Source organism: Delphinus delphis, chromosome 15 (assembly GCF_949987515.2).
Source record: "Delphinus delphis chromosome 15, mDelDel1.2, whole genome shotgun sequence".
NCBI classification, from domain to species: domain Eukaryota; kingdom Metazoa; phylum Chordata; class Mammalia; order Artiodactyla; family Delphinidae; genus Delphinus; species Delphinus delphis.
The window spans coordinates 50,372,916-50,391,758 of NC_082697.1; the positions used below are offsets into that span (position 1 = coordinate 50,372,916).

Sequence of the window (18,843 nt, forward strand, 5' to 3'; positions counted from 1 at the left end):
CACCGGTGCCTCCTTAGCGTCCCGCTGCCGCGGATCTGAGGGCCCCCTGAGAGGCACCTGCGCAAGAACTTCAGCCTCTCTCCGGGGAGCGGGCCGCGTCCCGAGGCCGGGTCAGCCCCGAGGCAGCCACTGGACAGCCGCTCCCAAGAGGACGAGCGCCGCGACTCCTGGGCACCCGGCGGAGTCGGCGGGACTGCGTTCCGAGGTAGTTGGTCCTCTCCGGGTAGCCTTCGGCGTCCGGTGGCCTGCCGGGCAGAGTCCACGTGACTCAGGGGGGCAACAGGCAGGAGCATGGCTGCCACCAGACCGCTGTCCCGCTTCTGGGAGTGGGGGAAGAACATCGTGTGCGTGGGCAGGAACTACGCAGACCACGTCAGGGAGATGCAGAGCGCCGCACTGAGCGAGCCGGTGCTCTTCCTGAAGCCGTCCACCGCCTACGCCCCCGAGGGCTCGCCGGTCCTCGTGCCCGCCTACACCCGCAACCTGCACCACGAGCTCGAGCTGGCCGTGGTGATGGGCAAGCGCTGCTGCGCCGTCCCGGAGGCCGCAGCCATGGGCTACGTGGCCGGCTATGCCCTGTGCCTGGACATGACCGCCAGGGACGTGCAGGACGAGTGCAAGAAAAAGGGGCTGCCCTGGACTCTGGCCAAGAGCTTCACGGCCTCCTGCCCGGTCAGCGCGTTCGTGCCCAAAGAGAAGATCCCTGACCCTCACAACCTGAAGCTCTGGCTCAAGGTCAACGGCGAACTCAGGCAGGAGGGTGAGACATCCTCCATGATTTTTTCCATCCCCTACATAATCAGCTACGTTTCAAAGATCATGACCTTGGAAGAAGGAGATGTTATCTTGACCGGGACGCCAAAGGGAGTGGGTCCCGTTAAAGAAAACGATGAGATCCAGGCTGGCATACACGGGGTCGTCAGTATGAGATTTAAGGTGGAAAAGCCGGAATATTGAGTGTATCCAAAGCACCCTAACTTCTTAACACGTTTCAGGGGGAAGGGGAACAAGATAAAAGCAAGAAAAGGTTATTTAATGTGATAATCCTTTAATGAGAAACCAATTTTTTAAAAATGATTGGATTGCTATGCCTCAACTCAAGGAAGATGGACCGTCGGAGAGAAACCTGATCTAGAAGAGCTGGGCCAGAAATGGAAATGAGAAGCAGTGCCTCCTAGGAAACAACAAGCCAAATGTTCAGAAAACTTACTTTCCTTTCCTAAAACTGGACCGGATAAGACTTCAGTGGGTCATTCTGCGACCACGTGTTCAAGACTTAAAATCTGCAAAGGAAATGGAAAAGCACGTTTCATCAGTGTTTCCCAAAGTTCCTTGATGATGAAAATCATCTGGAGGTATTTGTAAAAGTAAAAATTTCCAAATTGCTGGGCCATCCCAGGCCTAATATATTAATTAATGGAATCAATCTCTGGCACTCCAAGTGATTCTTATCATGCAAATGTGGAAAAACACTACTCCACATAGTTAATTAAAAGTTTAATAAGTGAGCAATTAATGAAAACCTCACTTGTTTACTTAGGGTGTGTATTCTGGCCCATAGATTCTGAGTTCGGGAGATAATTTTGAAACTATTGTTTCCCAAATAAATATGCTGTCTTTTGTGTGACCTAAAAGTGTACATTTTTCCCCCCAGTAGTGGTTAGGAGGGACACATCTCATTAAGGGGCTTCAGACCTTGGTCTTTGGCCTCCAGAATACTGTGCTTTATTAACAGAGTTAATCAGCACCTGTACCTCGCACCCAGCGATAAGGAAGCTTCAGGGAAGTCAAACTGCCTGGGAGTGCTGCTTTTGCTCTCACCTGCTCCCTTCTCTGACAAAAAGCTAAGTGAGATGCACAACACAGCTATCAGAGTGCCTGGCGGAGTCCTTTAGGCTTAGGCAGGCAGGAGCTCCTGCTGTTAGCCTAAACAGAAGGCACCTGCTGGCTCCTAACATTTATTGAGCACTTAGTACTACTAGGCACTGTGCCAAGAGTTTTCTGTGTATTATTTAATCCTCAACAAAGCTGGAGGGTGGTATTATTACTACCATCCCTGTTACACAGACGGAGACAGATTTAGAAGCTAGCCAGCCTGGCTGTATGGTCACTCAGCTAAGTGGCAGAGCCAAGATGTAACCCAGCCATCCCAAGACCAAATCCTGAAGTCTTTTTTTCCCGTATTTTTTTTTATTGAAGTATAGTTGATTTACAATGTTGTGCCAATCTCTGCTGCACAGCAAAGTGACTCAGTTTTACACATATAGAAAATTTTTTTTAAATATTCTTTTCCACTATGGTTTATCCCAGGAGATTGGATATAGCTCCCTGTGCTATACAGTAGGACCTTGTTTATCCATTCTAAATGTACAAAACCTGAAGTCTTGACCACAACGCAGGCTGCGTCTTTTAAGTTGATATATTAGAAAGTTCAAATGTTTAGGTCTTATGCAACCTAAACTTTATGCAATTTATAATTTATTATGAGGAAGTGTCATAGTTGGATTTGTTTATAAAATGTCATACTATCTTTTATCTTTTTTGTTTTGTTTTGTTTTTTTGGCCACATCCGGGCCACAGCAGTGAAAGCCCAGAATCCTAACCACTAGGCCACTGGGGAACTCCCTTTTTTTTTTTTCTTTTTTTTTGCGGTACGCGGGCCTCTCACTGTTGTGGCCTCTCCCGCTGCGGAGCACAGGCTCCAGACGCACAGGCTCAGCGGCCATGGCTCACGGGCCCAGCAGCTCCACGGCATGTTGGATCTTCCCGGACTGGGCCACGCACCCTTGTCCCTTGCATCGGCAGGCAGACTCTCAACCACTGCACCACCAGGGAAGCCCCAGGAACTCCCTTCTTTTATCTTTTAATAACACTTCTTTTTTCAAATGCTTAAGCAATAGATGTTTATTATAGAAGACTCAGAAAATATGTATAAGCTAAAAACCAAAACACCCCAAATTTCATATGCACAGAGACAGTCCAAATTAAGCATTTGGTGTACATTCTTCCAAATCTGCAGATGTAATTGTGATCTTTTAAATAGAATTTGTTCATATCATACACTTTTCTAACCTTTTTTCACTATATATCGTGAGTATCTTTTCATGTCAGCACATTTCAGTGATTGCATATGATGAAGTCAGTCCTCCATTTTTGGTCATTGAAATATTTTCTAATTATTTGCTAGTAGTTATTTCCTTTGGCTAGGTTCCCATAGTGGAAGAGCTGAATCAAGGGTATGCTTATATTGAGAGTTTATTAGTAAAACTATCAGATATGAGGTCCAGCTGAACCAAGTCTACCAAGCTGACAGATGTGAAAGCAACCTAAAGGTACACAGCAGGAGCAGTGTTCACATATGGCCCCCTTGGGTGGACAAGCCAGCATCCAGATAATGTACGGTGCCCCTGAGGTCAATGTTCACCCAGTGGTGGCACAAGCTTTGTCACAGACAGCTGCTATCAGCATTGCAGGTATAGCACACAAACTCCTTGACTGCAGGAATCAAAAAGAGAGATACCAATTCTCATAATTCCTGATGTTGCTAAAATCGCAATAATCCTAATACCCAGAAAGTACATTTTCACCAACTTTTATTTTTGAATAAATTTAAACCTACTATAAAATTGAAAGACTAATGCAACAAACTCCATATACCCTGCACTAAATTCAACAATTGTTGACATTTGCTATGTTCATTCTCTCTCTTCCCACCCCACACCCTGTGTGTATACACACACACAAACAAACACGTTTTGGAAAACTGAAAACTGGAAGTGAGTTGCAGAAACACTCTACCCTTTCAGCATGCATCTCCTAAAAATAAGGACATTCTCCTATATAGTCACAATACCCTTATCACAACTTTTTAAAAATCCATGATATTATTAGTTCATATAGAGTATATGGCTTGACATCTGTTCTTCTGGACTTTTTTTTTTAATTGTTCATTAGGCATATACTGTGAATATCTTTCCAGGTCGGTGCATATTTTCATAACCACTTTTAATGACTGTGTCTTAGATCATGTACCCCAGAAGCAGAGCCTTAAGTGGGGATATTTGTTAAGGTGATTTTTAGGAGTGCTCTCAGGAAAATGAAGTGAAGAGGAAGTAGAAAGGGCAGGGAACAAACTAAGAACAGGGTCTCAGAACTGGAGATGAGTTTCAGTCCACTGACCATCCCAAGAGGATGTCATTGCCAGAATCTGCTCCCCCACCTCTACTGTAACTTCCCCAGGTAATTCTCCAACCTTTATAGAAGCTGAGGGCTAGGTGCCTACCAGAGATCTGGGTGGAGCCCAACACTCCCCTAGAACAGCAGTGCCCAACGTTTCTAGCACCAGGGACCGGTTTCATGGAAGACAAGTTTTCCACAGATGGGGGGGAAGGGGAAGAACGGTTTCCAGATGATTCAAATGCATTACATTTATTGTACACTTTATTACTATTACATTGTAATATATAATGAAATAATTATACAACTCACCATATTGCTGACAGGAGGTGGAGCTCAGGTGGTAATGCAAGCCATGGGAAGCAGCTGTAAATACAGATGAAGCTTCGCTCCCTAGCAGGCCACTCACCTCCTGCTGTGTGGCCCGGACCAGGGGTTGGGAACCCCTGCCCTAGAGGTTGCATAGGTTTCAAATGCTTTGCTACTAGAAACAATGATGCAAGGAACATCCTCCATACACATTATTTGGCACTTGTTTTTTTCCTTAGGGAAAGTCTTAGAGGTGAAATTTATTAAATAGTTTGCCGGTTACATTTTGATACTTTTCGCCAAATTGCCCAGGGGAAAGGATATACTAATTTGTACTTGACAAGAGTGTTAAAGAATACCTTTTTGCTCACACCTTAGCCAACACTGGGTATTGTGGCTATGGTCTTTTTAATTTGCGTTTCTCTGATTAATAGTGAAGCTGATATCTTTTCATGTGTTTATACAGTTATCTTTTTTTTTTTTTTTTTTTTTTGCGGTATGCGGGCCTCTCACTGTTGTGGCCCCTCCCGTTGCGGAGCACAGGCTCCGGACGCGCAGGCTCAGCGGCCATGGCTCACGGGCCCAGCCGCTACGCGGCATGTGGGATCTTCCCGGACTGGGACATGAACCCGTGTCCCCTGCATTGGCAGGCGGACTCTCAACCACTGCGCCACCAGGGAAGCCCAGTTATCTTTTTTTTAATAAGTTTATTTTATTTATTTTTGGTTGTGTTGGGTCTTCGTTGCAGCGCATGGGCTTTCTCTAGTTGCGATTAGCGGGGACTACTCTTTCTTGAGGTGTACAGGCTTCTCATTGCGGTGGCTTCTCTTGTTGCAGAGTACAGGCTCTAGGCACGCGGGCTTCAGTAGTTGTGGCTCTAGGGCTCTAGAGCTCAGGCTCAGTAGTTATGGTGCATGGGTTTAGTTGCTCCGCGGCATGTGGGATCTTCCCAGATCAGGGATCGAACCCGTGTCCCCTGTATTGGCAGGTGGATTCTTAACTACTGCACCACCAGGGAAGTCCCCACAGTTATCTTTTTAACAAGACTATTGGGCACATCTTTGGTGTAAATGTTGGTGTAGGATCTGATTTCAAGGAAGTTTTATATTTCCTTTCAATACAATTCATATGCTAAAACCTTCCTATATTCTAAAGGGAAAGAGTAAAGTAATTGTAAATCTAATAAGATACTAGAAAAAAATTCAAATTATAAAAGCAGAATAGACATAATACAACAAATATATTGTCAAATATGAGTGCCAATGATATTGCTATACCTCGACATTTACAATAACTGGTACTTATTGATCATATACTAAGTGCATGAGTCTAAGCACTTTACATATACTAACTTATTTAGTCTTAACAGTTGCCCACAGGAGTTGGTATATTATTATCCCCATTTACCAAAGGGGAAACCACAAATGTGGAGAAGCTTAGAGCTGGAGTCCATCCTGGGAGTAGCAGACGGGGTTGAGCCTGCAGCCACAGAGCCTGCCGACTCAGCCACCTCCACATCTACCTCCTCTAACTTGGCCTTCATGTCCCATTTGTAAAGTAGGCAAAATAACAGTAATTGCATAAATCAGATAATATAAATAAAGTGTTTATTACAAAATCCATCACATTAAAAAGTATTCAATAATGTAACATTGTTGCAGCAATTTAATATCTAGAAACTTATCCCAAAGAAATAAGAATGTGGGGCTTTCCTGGTGGCACAGTGGTTGAGAGTCCGCCTGCCAATGCAGGGGACACGGGTTCGTGCCCTGGTCCGGGAAGATCCCACTTGCCGCAGAGCGGCTGGGCCCATGAGCCATGGCCGCTGAGCCTGTGCGTCCGGAGGCTGTGCTCTGCAACGGGAGAGGCCACAACAGTGAGAGGCCCGCGTACCGGAAAAAAAAAAAAAAAAAAAAAAAAAATGTGGCCAAAGATTTAGCTATAGCCATCATTTGTAATAGCAAAAAATGTGAAACATTTTAAATGTCAAATGTTATTAGATTGGTTACATTCACTATCATATACTCATATAATAAAATATGTAGCTATTGAAATTATGTAGAATATTTAATGGCATGAAAAGTTTATTATAAATTATTAAGTATAAAAGCAGGTTATAGTATAACCTGTATTTGTAAATCATATGTTTTTAATTTTTTGGTTTTATTTTATAAATTATATGCTCTAACATAGATGGAGAGATGATAAAAACTCAGGAAAGACATTTACAAAAATGTGGATGCTTGTACACAGATGTTCAAGTAGCTATGATTGGCTAATCACAATAGCCAAAAGGTGGAACAGCCCAATTGTCCACCAAGATATTAATAGATAAACAAAAGGTGGTACATTTATCCAATTCATACATACTACTCAGCCATAAAAAGGAATGAAATTCTGACACGTTATAACATGGATGAACCTTGAAAACATTATGCTCAGAAAAATAAGCTAGACACAAAAGGACAAATATTGTATGATTCCATGTATATCAGGTACCAAGAATAGGCAAACTCATAGAGACCAAGTAGATTAGAGGTTATCAGAAACTGGGGGAGGGGGAAATGGGGAGTTATTGTCTTAATGAGTACAGAATTTCAATTTGTGATGATTAAAAATTTCTGGAAATGGATAGTGGCGATGTTTACAAAAATTGTGAATGTACTTAATGCCACTCAATTGTACACTTAAAAATGGTCAAAATGGTAAATTTTATGTGATGTATATTTTACCACAATAAAAAAACAAAACAAAAACACATTTATAAGAAAAGAATATATTTCCTACCAGTTTAAAAAAATTGGAAAAAAAAAATTGGGATGGGAGATTATGGGTTTTCTTTTCTTTCCTTTTCCTTTTTATCATTTTCTCTAATTTTTCTACAATAAACACATAAAACTTTATGATAAAAAATATTTAAAAAGCAAAAACAACTCCAGGGTTCCTCAAGATGAGTAATAGGTGGATAAATATATATTGTGTTTCTGCCACGTACAGAGTATTGAACCACAACAACAAAAACCCTCACCAAAGCAGAATTAGGAAAGGAAAACTGTATTTAAATGAACCACTAATAGAAGATTAGGAAAAATTATATAGTCACCAAACTATTTATATAAAGCAATATAAAACATGTAGATCAGAAGTCACTAGGACCAGGAAAAGCAGCTTCTGGAGAGCAGCAGAGAAATAGAGATCCTGGACAGGGAGTTGTAGATTTTGTGTTGATGGGGCAGAATGCTTCTTTCTTTCATTGATACTTCAAGTACCTGCATTCTGGCTAATCTACAGCCAAATTTTAGATACTGACCCGTTTGTAATCTTCATTCTGTGAATGTGTAAGTTAAGTAAGCTCTGTGAAGCACCTCTGATTCAGTGTGGCATGACAGCTAGCCCTGTAGATTCCAATTTCATCAGATGAAATAAGCAACTGTGATGTCCCTCTAGTGACAGGCATGGGGTCTCCTTAGTTAAATGCCAGCGGACTGAGAGGTCACCATGGTAGCAGTGAGGAAGTCATGCAGAGCCCTCTGCTGCCCACTAGGCCTTCACAGGCCTTGGTTAGGCAACACTAAGTACTGCATATGCACCTACTTTGAGAATGCTGGTATTTTGTACCTGTATTATGCAGTTGAGGCTAGTGGTGAAACATCCAGAGCAGCTGAGGGCCATGGACTATAGGAGCCCAGACAGCTGGTTCTGGCACCCAAAGTACCAGGTGTTGGCACTTTGAGACCTGCTGCTGGAGGTCAGAGCCCCAGGAGGCCTGGCACAGCAGCGCCGGACACACTATCTGGGCCAGGCATCCTTGTCCCTGCACCACTCTCCTTCCTTCCTTCCTTCCTTCCCTGTCCACCTTCACAATTCACCCTGATTAACACACCTATCCCCTCCCCGAGGGAGAAAGGAAGGAAGCCCTTCATCAGGTACACTTGATATTTGCATAACTATGATCAAGATCTTCATTACTTCATTTATTACCACAATTTAGACACACTAAGTGTCAACTCATATCCCTCCCCCATGGCTGCATATGGTTAAAGCCAGAGAAAACATTACTGACAAGATAAGTTTATCTCCCAACACCAGCTTTATAAAAGAATTTCGTTCACTTACTTTTTCTTTTTTCACTCCTGTGGTAGGTGAAGTGTAGCCTTTGAAGTGCCAGACCCAAATTACGCTGGACAAACCTCCCACACTGTGGATCAACACTAGCCGCAGTGGTGGGTCTTTGCCCTGAAGCAAGTGACCAGTGACCGGAGATGGTGTGGAGCTGAGCAGAGCACTCTGGGGCTGCTGCAAAGGCAGCTGAAGTGGAGGGGCCGTCGCCCTGTCAAAGCAGAGCAGGTCACCCACCCTTCCAAGTTCCTAAGACTCGTCACCGCTTGTGAAACTTCTGAAGCTGGTCTTCCCTGAGTTGATTCAGACTCACAAATGTCAAGCCTGAGTCAGCAAGCCTTCACAAGCATTGGGTAGCTCTGATGTGTCATCAGAGAAAGCAACCGACTAGAAAAGCTCTACAGTGATCAAAACAGTTGTACAGCATCACCCATGGACTTCTGCCGTCCCCACCCGGCACTGGGAGAACCGGTCGTCCGCGCCCGTCAGCTCCAGCAAAGTAGTCTGAGCCATGGCCACGTTGTTTTTATAGGTTCTGATCTTTCTCCAGGCAAACAAGACAAAGAGGAAAGGGGCTTAAGAAAAATCATTCATATCTGTGGGAAAGATTAAACTTGTTTATTAATTCATGCAAACATTTTCCAACTTGGGAAGAGAGAGAGGGCAAAGCCAGTAGAAAAGGCCTTCTAAGAAATGAATAAGAGGGGGATTTTAGGATTTACTCTTAACTGACTCCAGGGGGAAACAGAATAACAATTTACAGAAACATTCTCACCACATTTGAACAAAATACAATTTTATCTGTAATTTTCAAACTCATTTTCCACTTTAAAGGCGGTTAAAACTTGTATTCTTTTCCAGAGTTTAAAATGACGTCTGGTTTTTAAATATTTCCTTGTCCAGACAAGTTCCTACTTGCCTCGATAGGATCTGCGAGCTTACAGGAGAGCACACTCGCTCTCAGTCCACCCCTTGCTCTATGAGATAAAAAAAACTGCAGGGAGAAAAAGAGAGTTAGTTTCTAAAATCACCTGGTATACAACGCTGAAAACCAATGACCACAAATAGAGAACAGCAATGAGTTTTCTTTACAGATATGAACAAATACTTCAGTTAAAGCTGTAAGACAATGGAAAGAGTTCCAGTCTCAGGCAGAGTTGGGAGAAAAATTATAGATCTGGCTTCTGACAGTAATTTTGTAAAAATCCACATCAATTTTTCATGACCTTTTTCTCAGGTAGGAAAGTTGGCATTTCAAATCCAACATATAGAAAAATGGGCTTAAAGTGTGTTCAAACAACCAATTGTGACAGACGTGAACCCGCAGCAGTAACGTGACCTGTTAGAGCACAACAATATCATGATGCAGTTGATTAATAATGATGTCTCACTTTTTACAATTTACAAAGCACTCTCACCAACATTTTATTTAGTATAGAGTGGAAGGACACATCAGCTAGGCACTTTAATTTCCTTCATTAATTAATGAATTGAATTAAATCTTTGACATGTATTCATTTTATTTTGTATGAGTCAATTTAACCTTTTTGAAAATTATTCTTTAACATTAATATCAGATCTTACAAGGATCTGTGATACTAATATCACTATGTGTTTTAAAACATTGAAATGAATAACTCACTTTGAAATCCCTCCAAATGAACCACTTTAAGTAGCCATTATTTTTAATTGAAATATGATAAATATACAAAATGTCCTATATGGAAATCCTTTGTTTTTATCTTATTAGCAGAGCAATGTAAGTTCTTATTTTTTAAATTACATGTTCTGTTTTAACTGATTTATAACAATTGAAATTGTATTTGAGGCTCACAATCTTTATTACATTTTGTGATATAACCACTACCTGCTTGAAATCTTTGTTAAATCTGACAAATATCTTTTTAACATATTCTTTGGAAAGGTACAATATCCATTTACTTGAGAGCAATTTGTTGCTATATTTGAATCAAGTTTGGGAAACTATAAATAAGTTACCATGAATTTAAATTGATCAAACTCAGAGCAACTGGTACCTCCTGTTTGGAGGGAAACCACAAAGTTGGACAAGGATCTGAGTATATGCTGATTTGGGTATAGACAGTATACAGTATTTAGGTGGATTCATGCAAATGGTGGAAGAGATGCAGTATATTACTGTAATTTTCCCCCTTTGGCCTAGTAATGAAGAGGCCTCAAACTGAGGTCCTAGAAATATTGTTGAGGCCATTGGTGACTCCATGTCTGTAATCTATTCAGATATGCTTGAGGCTGCAAGGAAAGGAAGCCACAGGAAAACAGGAAAACCTGCTTACGAGGCTGAGATGGAGCAGACCCAGTGTTCTCAAAGACTCTTTCAGGGTATCCATGAGATCAAAGCTATCTTCATAATAATATGAAAATGCTCTTTGCCTTTCTTACTCTCGTTCTTTCACCAGAGTGCACTGTAGTTTTCGAGACTACATGACATGAGATATCATTGTTCTAACTGCTAATGAATACATTTAAAATTTTTCTCAATGTTAAGTTCTAGTACAATGTTGACAGATATAACTCACTTAAGAGCTCAAAAATTTTTAAGAGTGTAAAAGAGGAAATATCTGAAATAATGTAGACTGTGTAGCCCTATCTCACCTGTGACCTGGGGCAAGAAGCAACATTTCTTGGTCCTATTTTCCTCATTTGCAAAACAAGGGGAGTTTGTCCCACTGCCCATTTTTACACTTTTAACACTAAGGTTCTGTGGCCTTCCAACACTGAAGTGTTGCTATTGCTGCGGGAGTCTGCTCTGATCAGAGTTGTAGGAGCACAGAATTTTAGAGGCTTAGAGAAGTTAATTAACTTCCCCAGGGTCACATAGGCTGAGGAATGGTGGGACTGGGAGTCAAACCCAAGTCTGTCTCACCGCAGCATTTAACTTGCTATTGAATACTGCTCACTGAAGTGAGGAGCATCGCACATGGGGGCGGGGGGGACCCAGCTTTGACTCTAAAGCCCAGTTCCTAGCCTTGGAATTAACATTAACGCAGTTAATATTTTCTTTGTTGGTCTTTTTATTTTGTATCATTTATAACTTCTTTATACTATATGAAAAAAGCTGATTACTTCCACTGTTTCTATGGTAGCCAAATCCTTCTGCACATCTGGGAACTGGGCATTATTAAAAATAACAAATTCCTGGGTTTCCCTGGTGGCGCAGTAGTTAAGAATCTGCCTGCCAGTGCAGGGGACACGGGTTCGAGCCCTGGTCTGGGAGGATCCCACATGCCACGGAGCAACTAAGCCCATGCGCCACAACTACTGAAGCCTGCGCACCTAGAGCCCATGCTCTACAACAAGAGAAGCCACTGCAATGAGAAGCCCGTGTACCGCAACAAAGAGTAGCCCCCGCTCGCTGCAACTAGAGAAAGCCTGCACGCAGCAACGAAGACCCAATGCAGCCAAAAATAAATAAAAATAAAAAAGTTTATTAAAAATATAACAAATTCCCTAATTTATTACATCATACTCCAGGATTTTCTTATTGCTTGAACATATAGAATAACATAGTACTGGGACTTCCCTGGTGGCACAGTTGTTAAGAGCCCGCACTCCCAGTGCAGGGGGCCCGGGTTCAATCCCTGGTCAGGGAACTAGATCTCACATGCATGCCACAACTAAGAGTTCACAGGCCACAACTAAGGAGCCTGCCTGCCACAACTAAAACCTGGCGCAACCAAATAAATAAATATGTTTTAAAAAAGAATAATATAGTACTATAAAATGCACTAACCTTTACATAGATTTTGCTTCTTTCCAAAAGAAACTGCCACTTTAATGCTGTTTTCTGTTCATCCGTCATTGCAAGAAACTCATTTACCTGGATAAAAAAATTAAACAAATATTTCCAAAGAATATATAGATAACTCATCTTGACAATAATGTAAAACAAATTTGCTCACTGGAAATGGAATTTATCCATAGTAATTACAGGTCAATTCTCTTGACGGAGGAGATAAGGCTAGATAGAAAGGCTCTAAACTGAATGTCTGAAGCCAGCCAGGTGGCTCGGCACAGAAAGCCCCCCTTAACAAAGTGGAAACCACTGAGGCTTAATGGTAAACTTCATGAGTGGGTTCTAACAATAAAAAACATCAAACCTAACATCAAGCACACAAGCTAATCTCTGCTGCTATGCTATGGGGCAGACTGAGGAAGAGCTCATGGCTGACCTTATACACCTGGGAAGGTGAAATACTGCCAAACCCTCCTCACAGAGGACCCTGCTCAGTGTCTCCAAGGTGTTGTTTTGCCCATTGTTATTTGACTATATAAAATGTCATGTTTATTCTCCACTGTCACCAAGGATGTCTCTTGTTATTCCTAACAGTTAATGTTAGCTAGAATTTTAATATGCAATATGTAATTATTTGTTCATAAAAACAATGTGTGTTTAAGTCAAGATTGATTTTTCCCAGACCTCTTTATTAATGAATTAATTTCTATCAAATGTTCACCAAAATAACCTATGTTTGGGGAAGCGAATTCAATTTGGAAGTATTTCTAAACATATTTTCCTTTTTATTATTTACCGTGAAGCCCAAAGTCTCCTCAGCAACACTTCCTGTGAGACTACAGGAGTGGAGGGTACCTGTGTGATCAGTAAGATCAATTAGCATATGGAAGCTGCGAAAAACTGATTTAAATTCTGAAGAATCTTTGTTGCAAGTTGTACAAGTGCTGGATGCTTCATTTACAATGTAACCACAGCCTGAACTGAAAAGAAACAAAGACAAGATAGAATGTGAAGGCCCTAAGTGACAAATCTGATCTCTAGCAGAAGAATTATCACTTAGACTTTTAGCCTAAGTCAGCACCTGGAATATTTACAGAGCAAGTAATTACAGAGTGCTCAGTGCTGAGCAGGGTACAAAACAGACCTACAAAATAACAAGGAAAAATGCACAGCAATACAACATGCTTTCTATGCAGTCAACCTCATTTTCAGTATTCCTGCTTCGGAAACTGGGACAATCCAGTCTTCTCACAGTTCTGCCTCCTACTTTCCCCCATGCTGGGGTTCTTGCCCAGGATCACTCCCCCACTGGGGCCTTCCTCACTTGCACCCCAGCCCCACACCCTCCCTTCTCTGAACAGCTGCACAACTTACACTTCAGCACGAACTTACACCCTATCACATCCTATTCCATGTTATTGCAGGTATGTTTGTTTATCTCCTGGCTCAGAGTTTGAGGGCAGGAATCCCGTCTTGTGCCTAGAAAGCCTGAGTTCCATGAATGCTCATTTGGTCCTGTACTAAGTCCTCTGTACATCCACAGAATAACCTGAGGGTTGGGGAGGTTCACACTCTAAATGCTGCTAGCACTGCTAGTGACACATTCTCCTCTCTTTAAGGGGTAATTCCATGCTCTTCTATATTTTTGAAGCAGTCATTACTTTGCCAATTTGAATAGGCAGAGACTAATTCAAATTTCTCAAGCAGAGGGAATGATCTGAAGATACTGGTTTCTTGTAAGCCACAGATCAACTTTTGAATTAAGTTTTAGATACTTTTCCTCAGATATCAATATTAAAGATGTAGGAAAAATAAGGGAGACAATAACATTTTTTTTAATTTTTGAAAAATATTTTTCAAAAAATAAACACCTGCCTTACACAACAGCCTCTACATTAGTTTTTTTCAACTTTAACACCAAATCATACAATGTTTTAAAAATCCATAGGTCAATTTCTTGATTGTGGTGGTTTATCATTTCATACATGATAAAACTATATGAAATTTCACATACACACGATGCATATTAATCTGGGGAAATCTGAATAAGATCAGTGGATTTAATTAATGTCATTACTATCTATGATGTGATACTATAGTTTTGCAAAATGTTACCATTGGGGGAAACTGCACAAAGTGTACAGTTTATATATTATTTCTTACAGTGCCATGTGAATCTAGAACTATGTCAATAAAAATGTCAATTATAAATCCATAGGGAGGCTTTCACAATAACATTTTAGAATTTTCTTGCCAAGCATTTTTTGGCTAAGATTATTAAATCTACTTGGGTTTACTTTTCTATGCAAGTAGATACTAACTTTGACCTAGGAGAGGTTGGAAATCATATTCTTCATACAGTTGAAATAATTTATTAAAATGCTATTACTTGTATTGCTATAGGATGTGGTCACCAAAATAATTTTCAAATTGTCATAAAACAATAGTTTCTCATCCCAGCTAAAAGTTTCGACACTATTATATCTTTCTATTTTAAGGTTGCTGAAACACAGTAAATTAAATTTTGCTTTAAAAGGCAATTATAATTTTGAATCTAAATAGTTTGTCAAATGCATAACCACTTATGCATAATGCATAACCACTATTCAAATGCATAACCACTATTATGTCAAAGAATAGCTTAACTTTTATAGAGTTTAAAATTTATTAACAAGGGGGGCTTCCCTGGTGGCACAGTGGTTGAGAGTCCACCTGCCGATGCAGGGGACACGGGTTCGTGCCCTGGTCTGGGACGATCCCATATGCCGCGGAGCGGCTGGACCCGTGAGCCATGGCTGCTGAGCCTGCGCGTCTGGAGCTTGTGCTCCGCAACTGGAGAGGCCACAACAGTGAGAGGCCCATGTACCAAAAAAAAAAAAAAAAAATTTATTAACAATAACTGTTTTTATTTCTTACAAGAATGAACTTTCTAAAAGTAATTTGGTTGCTTACCATCTATTTCGAACTACTTTTGTAGTTTCATCATCAATGTTCAGTGTAGAAATGTAAGCATAAAGAATTCCATAGATAGGATCAGCTTTTCCTTCATTCTTCAAAGCTTTTACCTTTAATTGTTCAACTGTATAGACATCAACTATTGTATTTACTAAAAAAAAAGAAAAGTCATGGAAGTTCTAAATATATTCTAAGAACTCCAAAGGATTATATCCAAATAGAAAAGCTACAAAGCTCAAATGAGAATACGTAGCAGCTTAAGTTATGTAATAGAAAAATTATTATATATGATATATTAAAACTGATTATATAGAAGGACATAAAAGCAAAAAAGGAAAAGAATGAGAAATTAGTCTTTATTAAAATGAATAATTTCTGATCATCAGAAGATTCCATTAAAAGAATGAAAAGGCAAGCCATAGAGTGGGAGATGCTAGCAATCTATAAGGAGATAAAGGGTTCATATCCAGAATATCTAAAGGATTCTTAAAAATAAATAAGAAAAAGACAAGTCAACTCAATTTTTTAAATGGTGAAGAGACTATATTTATTTATTTATTTATTTTTGGCTGCACCACGTGGCTTAGTTCCCCAAAAGCCAGGCCGTGCAGCCGAAAAACAAAACAGAACAAAACAAAACAAAAAAAACAAAAAGAAAGAAAGGAAACATGTTAAATATCCCCCAGGAAAGCATAACAAAGTTCTTCTTTTACAAGTTAATGTGACTTGCAGCATAACTTATTTCATGCTTAATTCAATTGTTACTCTCTCGAGAGGAATTATTAGGAAGTATTTCACCTCCTAGGATGAAGTTACAAGAACGGGCCTTCAGGGAATGATTGAAGTTTTCCCTCTGCTTTCCGCCATTCTCCTGAGTGTCTAAGCATAAGCCACAGACGGCAACAAACCACATCCCTTTTTTTTTTTTGGCCACACCACGAGGCATGTGGGATCTTAGCTCCCCAACCAGAGATAGAACTCACGTCCCCTGCTTTGGAAGCATGGAGTCTTAACCACTGGCCTGCCAGGGAAGTCCCAGCATCCCTTTTAAAGTCAAGCTTCAGTCTGGGGTCTGTGAACACATGACATTTTATGCAAAATTCTATGTGTGGGTACAGCTACTTTTCTGGGGAAAGGGTCATAGCTCTCATCAGATTCGCAAAAGGTTATATAGGCCTCCAAAAGTTTTAAACTACCTTTTAAAAAGTGGAAGTATAGGGCTTCCCTGGGTGGCACAGTGGTTAAGAATCTGCCTGCCAATGCAGGGAACACGGGTTTGAGCCCTGGTCTGGGAAGATCCCACATGCTGCGGAGCAACTAAGCCCGTGAGCCACAACTACTAAGCCTGCGCGTCTGGAGCCTGTGCTCCGGAACGGGAGAGGCCTCGACAGTAAGAGGCCCGCGCACTGCGATGAAGAGTGGCCCCCTCTCTCCGCAACTGGAGAAAGCCCTCGCACAGAAACAAAGACCCAACACAGCCAAAAATAAATAAATAAAAAGTGGAAGTGTAGCAGTTACATAATAAGAATACAATATCTTTTACTAAGTAACTTTACAGGCCCAAATTCTGGCCTTTTAAAAATTCAAATAATATTTAAAGGTCACTTACAATTTGTGAATTCTTTCAAATAACTGTCAATTTCATCATCCAGAAGATTCGTTTCTTTATTTTCTCTTATAAAATTCAATAGGATGTTAGCTTCTGGTGTATCTTAATTGAAAATGCATAATAAGTAAACAGCAAACTGATTATTTTTTAAATCACTGTAAATGATCCAAAATTATTTTTACCAGTAAAAAGTGAAGACGTATAAGAATACAATCAAACACAATATTACAAAGCCACTGACAATGTGATGGGGTGCTCCATTAACACAGAGATGTACACCAGATATCATGAGTTTAAAGAGCAGCTTACAAAACATTGTCATACAATTCCCTTTCATTTTAAAAAAGATACATAAGCAAAATTATCTGGAAGAATATGTATCAAAGAAATGATTATCTCTTATGAGATGGTGAATTTACAGCTGATCTTCCTTTTTATGTATTTTTTGAATTTTATATGTATTTATTTTCTAGTCAGAAAAAAAATTTTTTAAGGTTGTTTAAAAAGCTTGCTCCAGACTTGCCTGGTGGCGCAGTGGTTAGGAATCTGCCTGCCAGTGCAGGGGACACAGGTTTGATCCCTGGTCCGGGAAGATCCCACATGCCGCGGAGCAACTAAAACCGTGTGCTACAACTACTGAGCCTGCTCTCTGGAGTCTGTGAGCCACAACTACTGAGCCCACGTGCCACAGCTACTAAAGCCCATGTGGCTAGAGCCCATGCTCCACAAGAAGAGAAGCCACCACAATGAGAAGCCTGTGCACCGCAACGAAGAGTAGCCCCCCGCTAGCCACAACTACAGAAAGCCCAATGCAGCCAAAAATAAATAAATAAATAAAAAGATTTTTAAAAAGGTTCTTATAATTAAAAAAAAAAAAAGACCTTGCTCCTCGGGACTTCCCTGGTGGTCCAGTGGTTAAGAATCTGCCTTCCAATGCAGGGGATGTGGGTTTGATCCCTGGTCAGGGAACTAAGATCCCACATGCCATGGGGCAACTAAGCCCGCGCACCACAACTACTGAGCCCGAGTGCTCTAGAGCCCACGCGACACAACTGGAGAGAAGCCTGCCTGTGTGCTCTGGAGACCGCGCACCACAATTAGAGAGTCTGTGTGCCACAACTAGAGAGCTTGTGTGCTCTGGAGCTGTGTGCCACAACTAGAAAGAAGCCTGCGTGCTGCAACTAAAAACCCCACATGCCACAACGAAGACCCGAAGCAGCCAAATAAATAAATAAAATAGTTAAAAAAAAAAAAAAAAACTTGCTCCTCAAGTTGGGACATGAGTATCCTCAGGAATAGTGAGATAATGTGCCAGAAGGCACGAATCTGATTTTGAAGAGGGGCTCTCTAACTCTGACACCCTTCAACTCCAAGCCCCAACCTCTAACACCTGCTTGTCTTCAGCCCTCCCTCACCATCTCCAACATTCTGCAAACCGTCCTGCCAATGCTTGGACCCCCTGACTCCCCTGGACAGAGTCAGGGTTTCTTCCTCCTCGTCCTGTTGTACCACAAGTCTTATCACTGTTGGTTCTTTCTCAGAACTAGACTGGAATCCCAGACAGGGGTTTTGCCTTTTCATTTCTGTGCTTCAGTTATAGTGACTATCCTTCCATCCATCTGAGCATCCATCCACTCATGTACTTCCTTGTTCCAGAAAGTGTTAAAGTTACCTCAGTAGTTGTCAAATAAAAGGCATTCACTAAATATCTGTAAATTAATGAGCATCCTGGGACAGAAGTTGGTAGGAAGGGTGGGGTGTAGGCACTGCTGTCAAGAGCTCTAAGGACAACAGGGTCATCCCAGACTGTCTGTGGGGGGACAAATTCTTCCTTCCCCATCTGATGAACTCTCTCGGGGCAGGAAGCCTGGACATGCTGGCTAGGATGAAAGCTCAAACC

The 18,843-nt window shown here is 41.2% G+C and overlaps 2 protein-coding genes across 3 annotated transcripts in view; one reads left to right on the top strand and one right to left on the bottom strand.

Moving 5' to 3' along the window:
• The first annotated feature begins 2 nt into the window (after nucleotides 1-2).
• Nucleotides 3-8,720, top strand: FAHD1 (fumarylacetoacetate hydrolase domain containing 1). Its single transcript, XM_060031488.1, has 2 exons — nucleotides 3-1,355; nucleotides 8,628-8,720. The coding sequence occupies exon 1, from the start codon at nucleotides 292-294 to the stop codon at nucleotides 955-957; it is 666 nt and encodes a 221-aa protein (XP_059887471.1). The 5' UTR covers nucleotides 3-291; the 3' UTR covers nucleotides 958-1,355; nucleotides 8,628-8,720.
• Nucleotides 8,721-9,158: 438 nt separating this feature from the next.
• Nucleotides 9,159-18,843, bottom strand: part of MEIOB (meiosis specific with OB-fold) — a 29,337-nt gene continuing 19,652 nt past the window's right edge. The window contains exons 10-14 of one of the 2 annotated variants that reach the window (XM_060031486.1): nucleotides 16,944-17,045; nucleotides 15,332-15,485; nucleotides 13,176-13,359; nucleotides 12,377-12,463; nucleotides 9,159-9,598 (exon numbers count right to left, since the gene is read on the bottom strand). In XM_060031486.1, the coding sequence (XP_059887469.1) occupies nucleotides 9,488-9,598; nucleotides 12,377-12,463; nucleotides 13,176-13,359; nucleotides 15,332-15,485; nucleotides 16,944-17,045 (638 nt within the window). In that variant the 3' untranslated portion in view covers nucleotides 9,159-9,487. The other variant, XM_060031487.1, reaches the window with a different exon arrangement.

Bases quoted from the DNA above. Each gene is read 5' to 3' on its own strand.
- FAHD1 (XM_060031488.1), top strand. From the start codon at position 292: ATGGCTGCCACCAGACCGCTGTCCCGCTTCTGGGAGTGGGGGAAGAAC.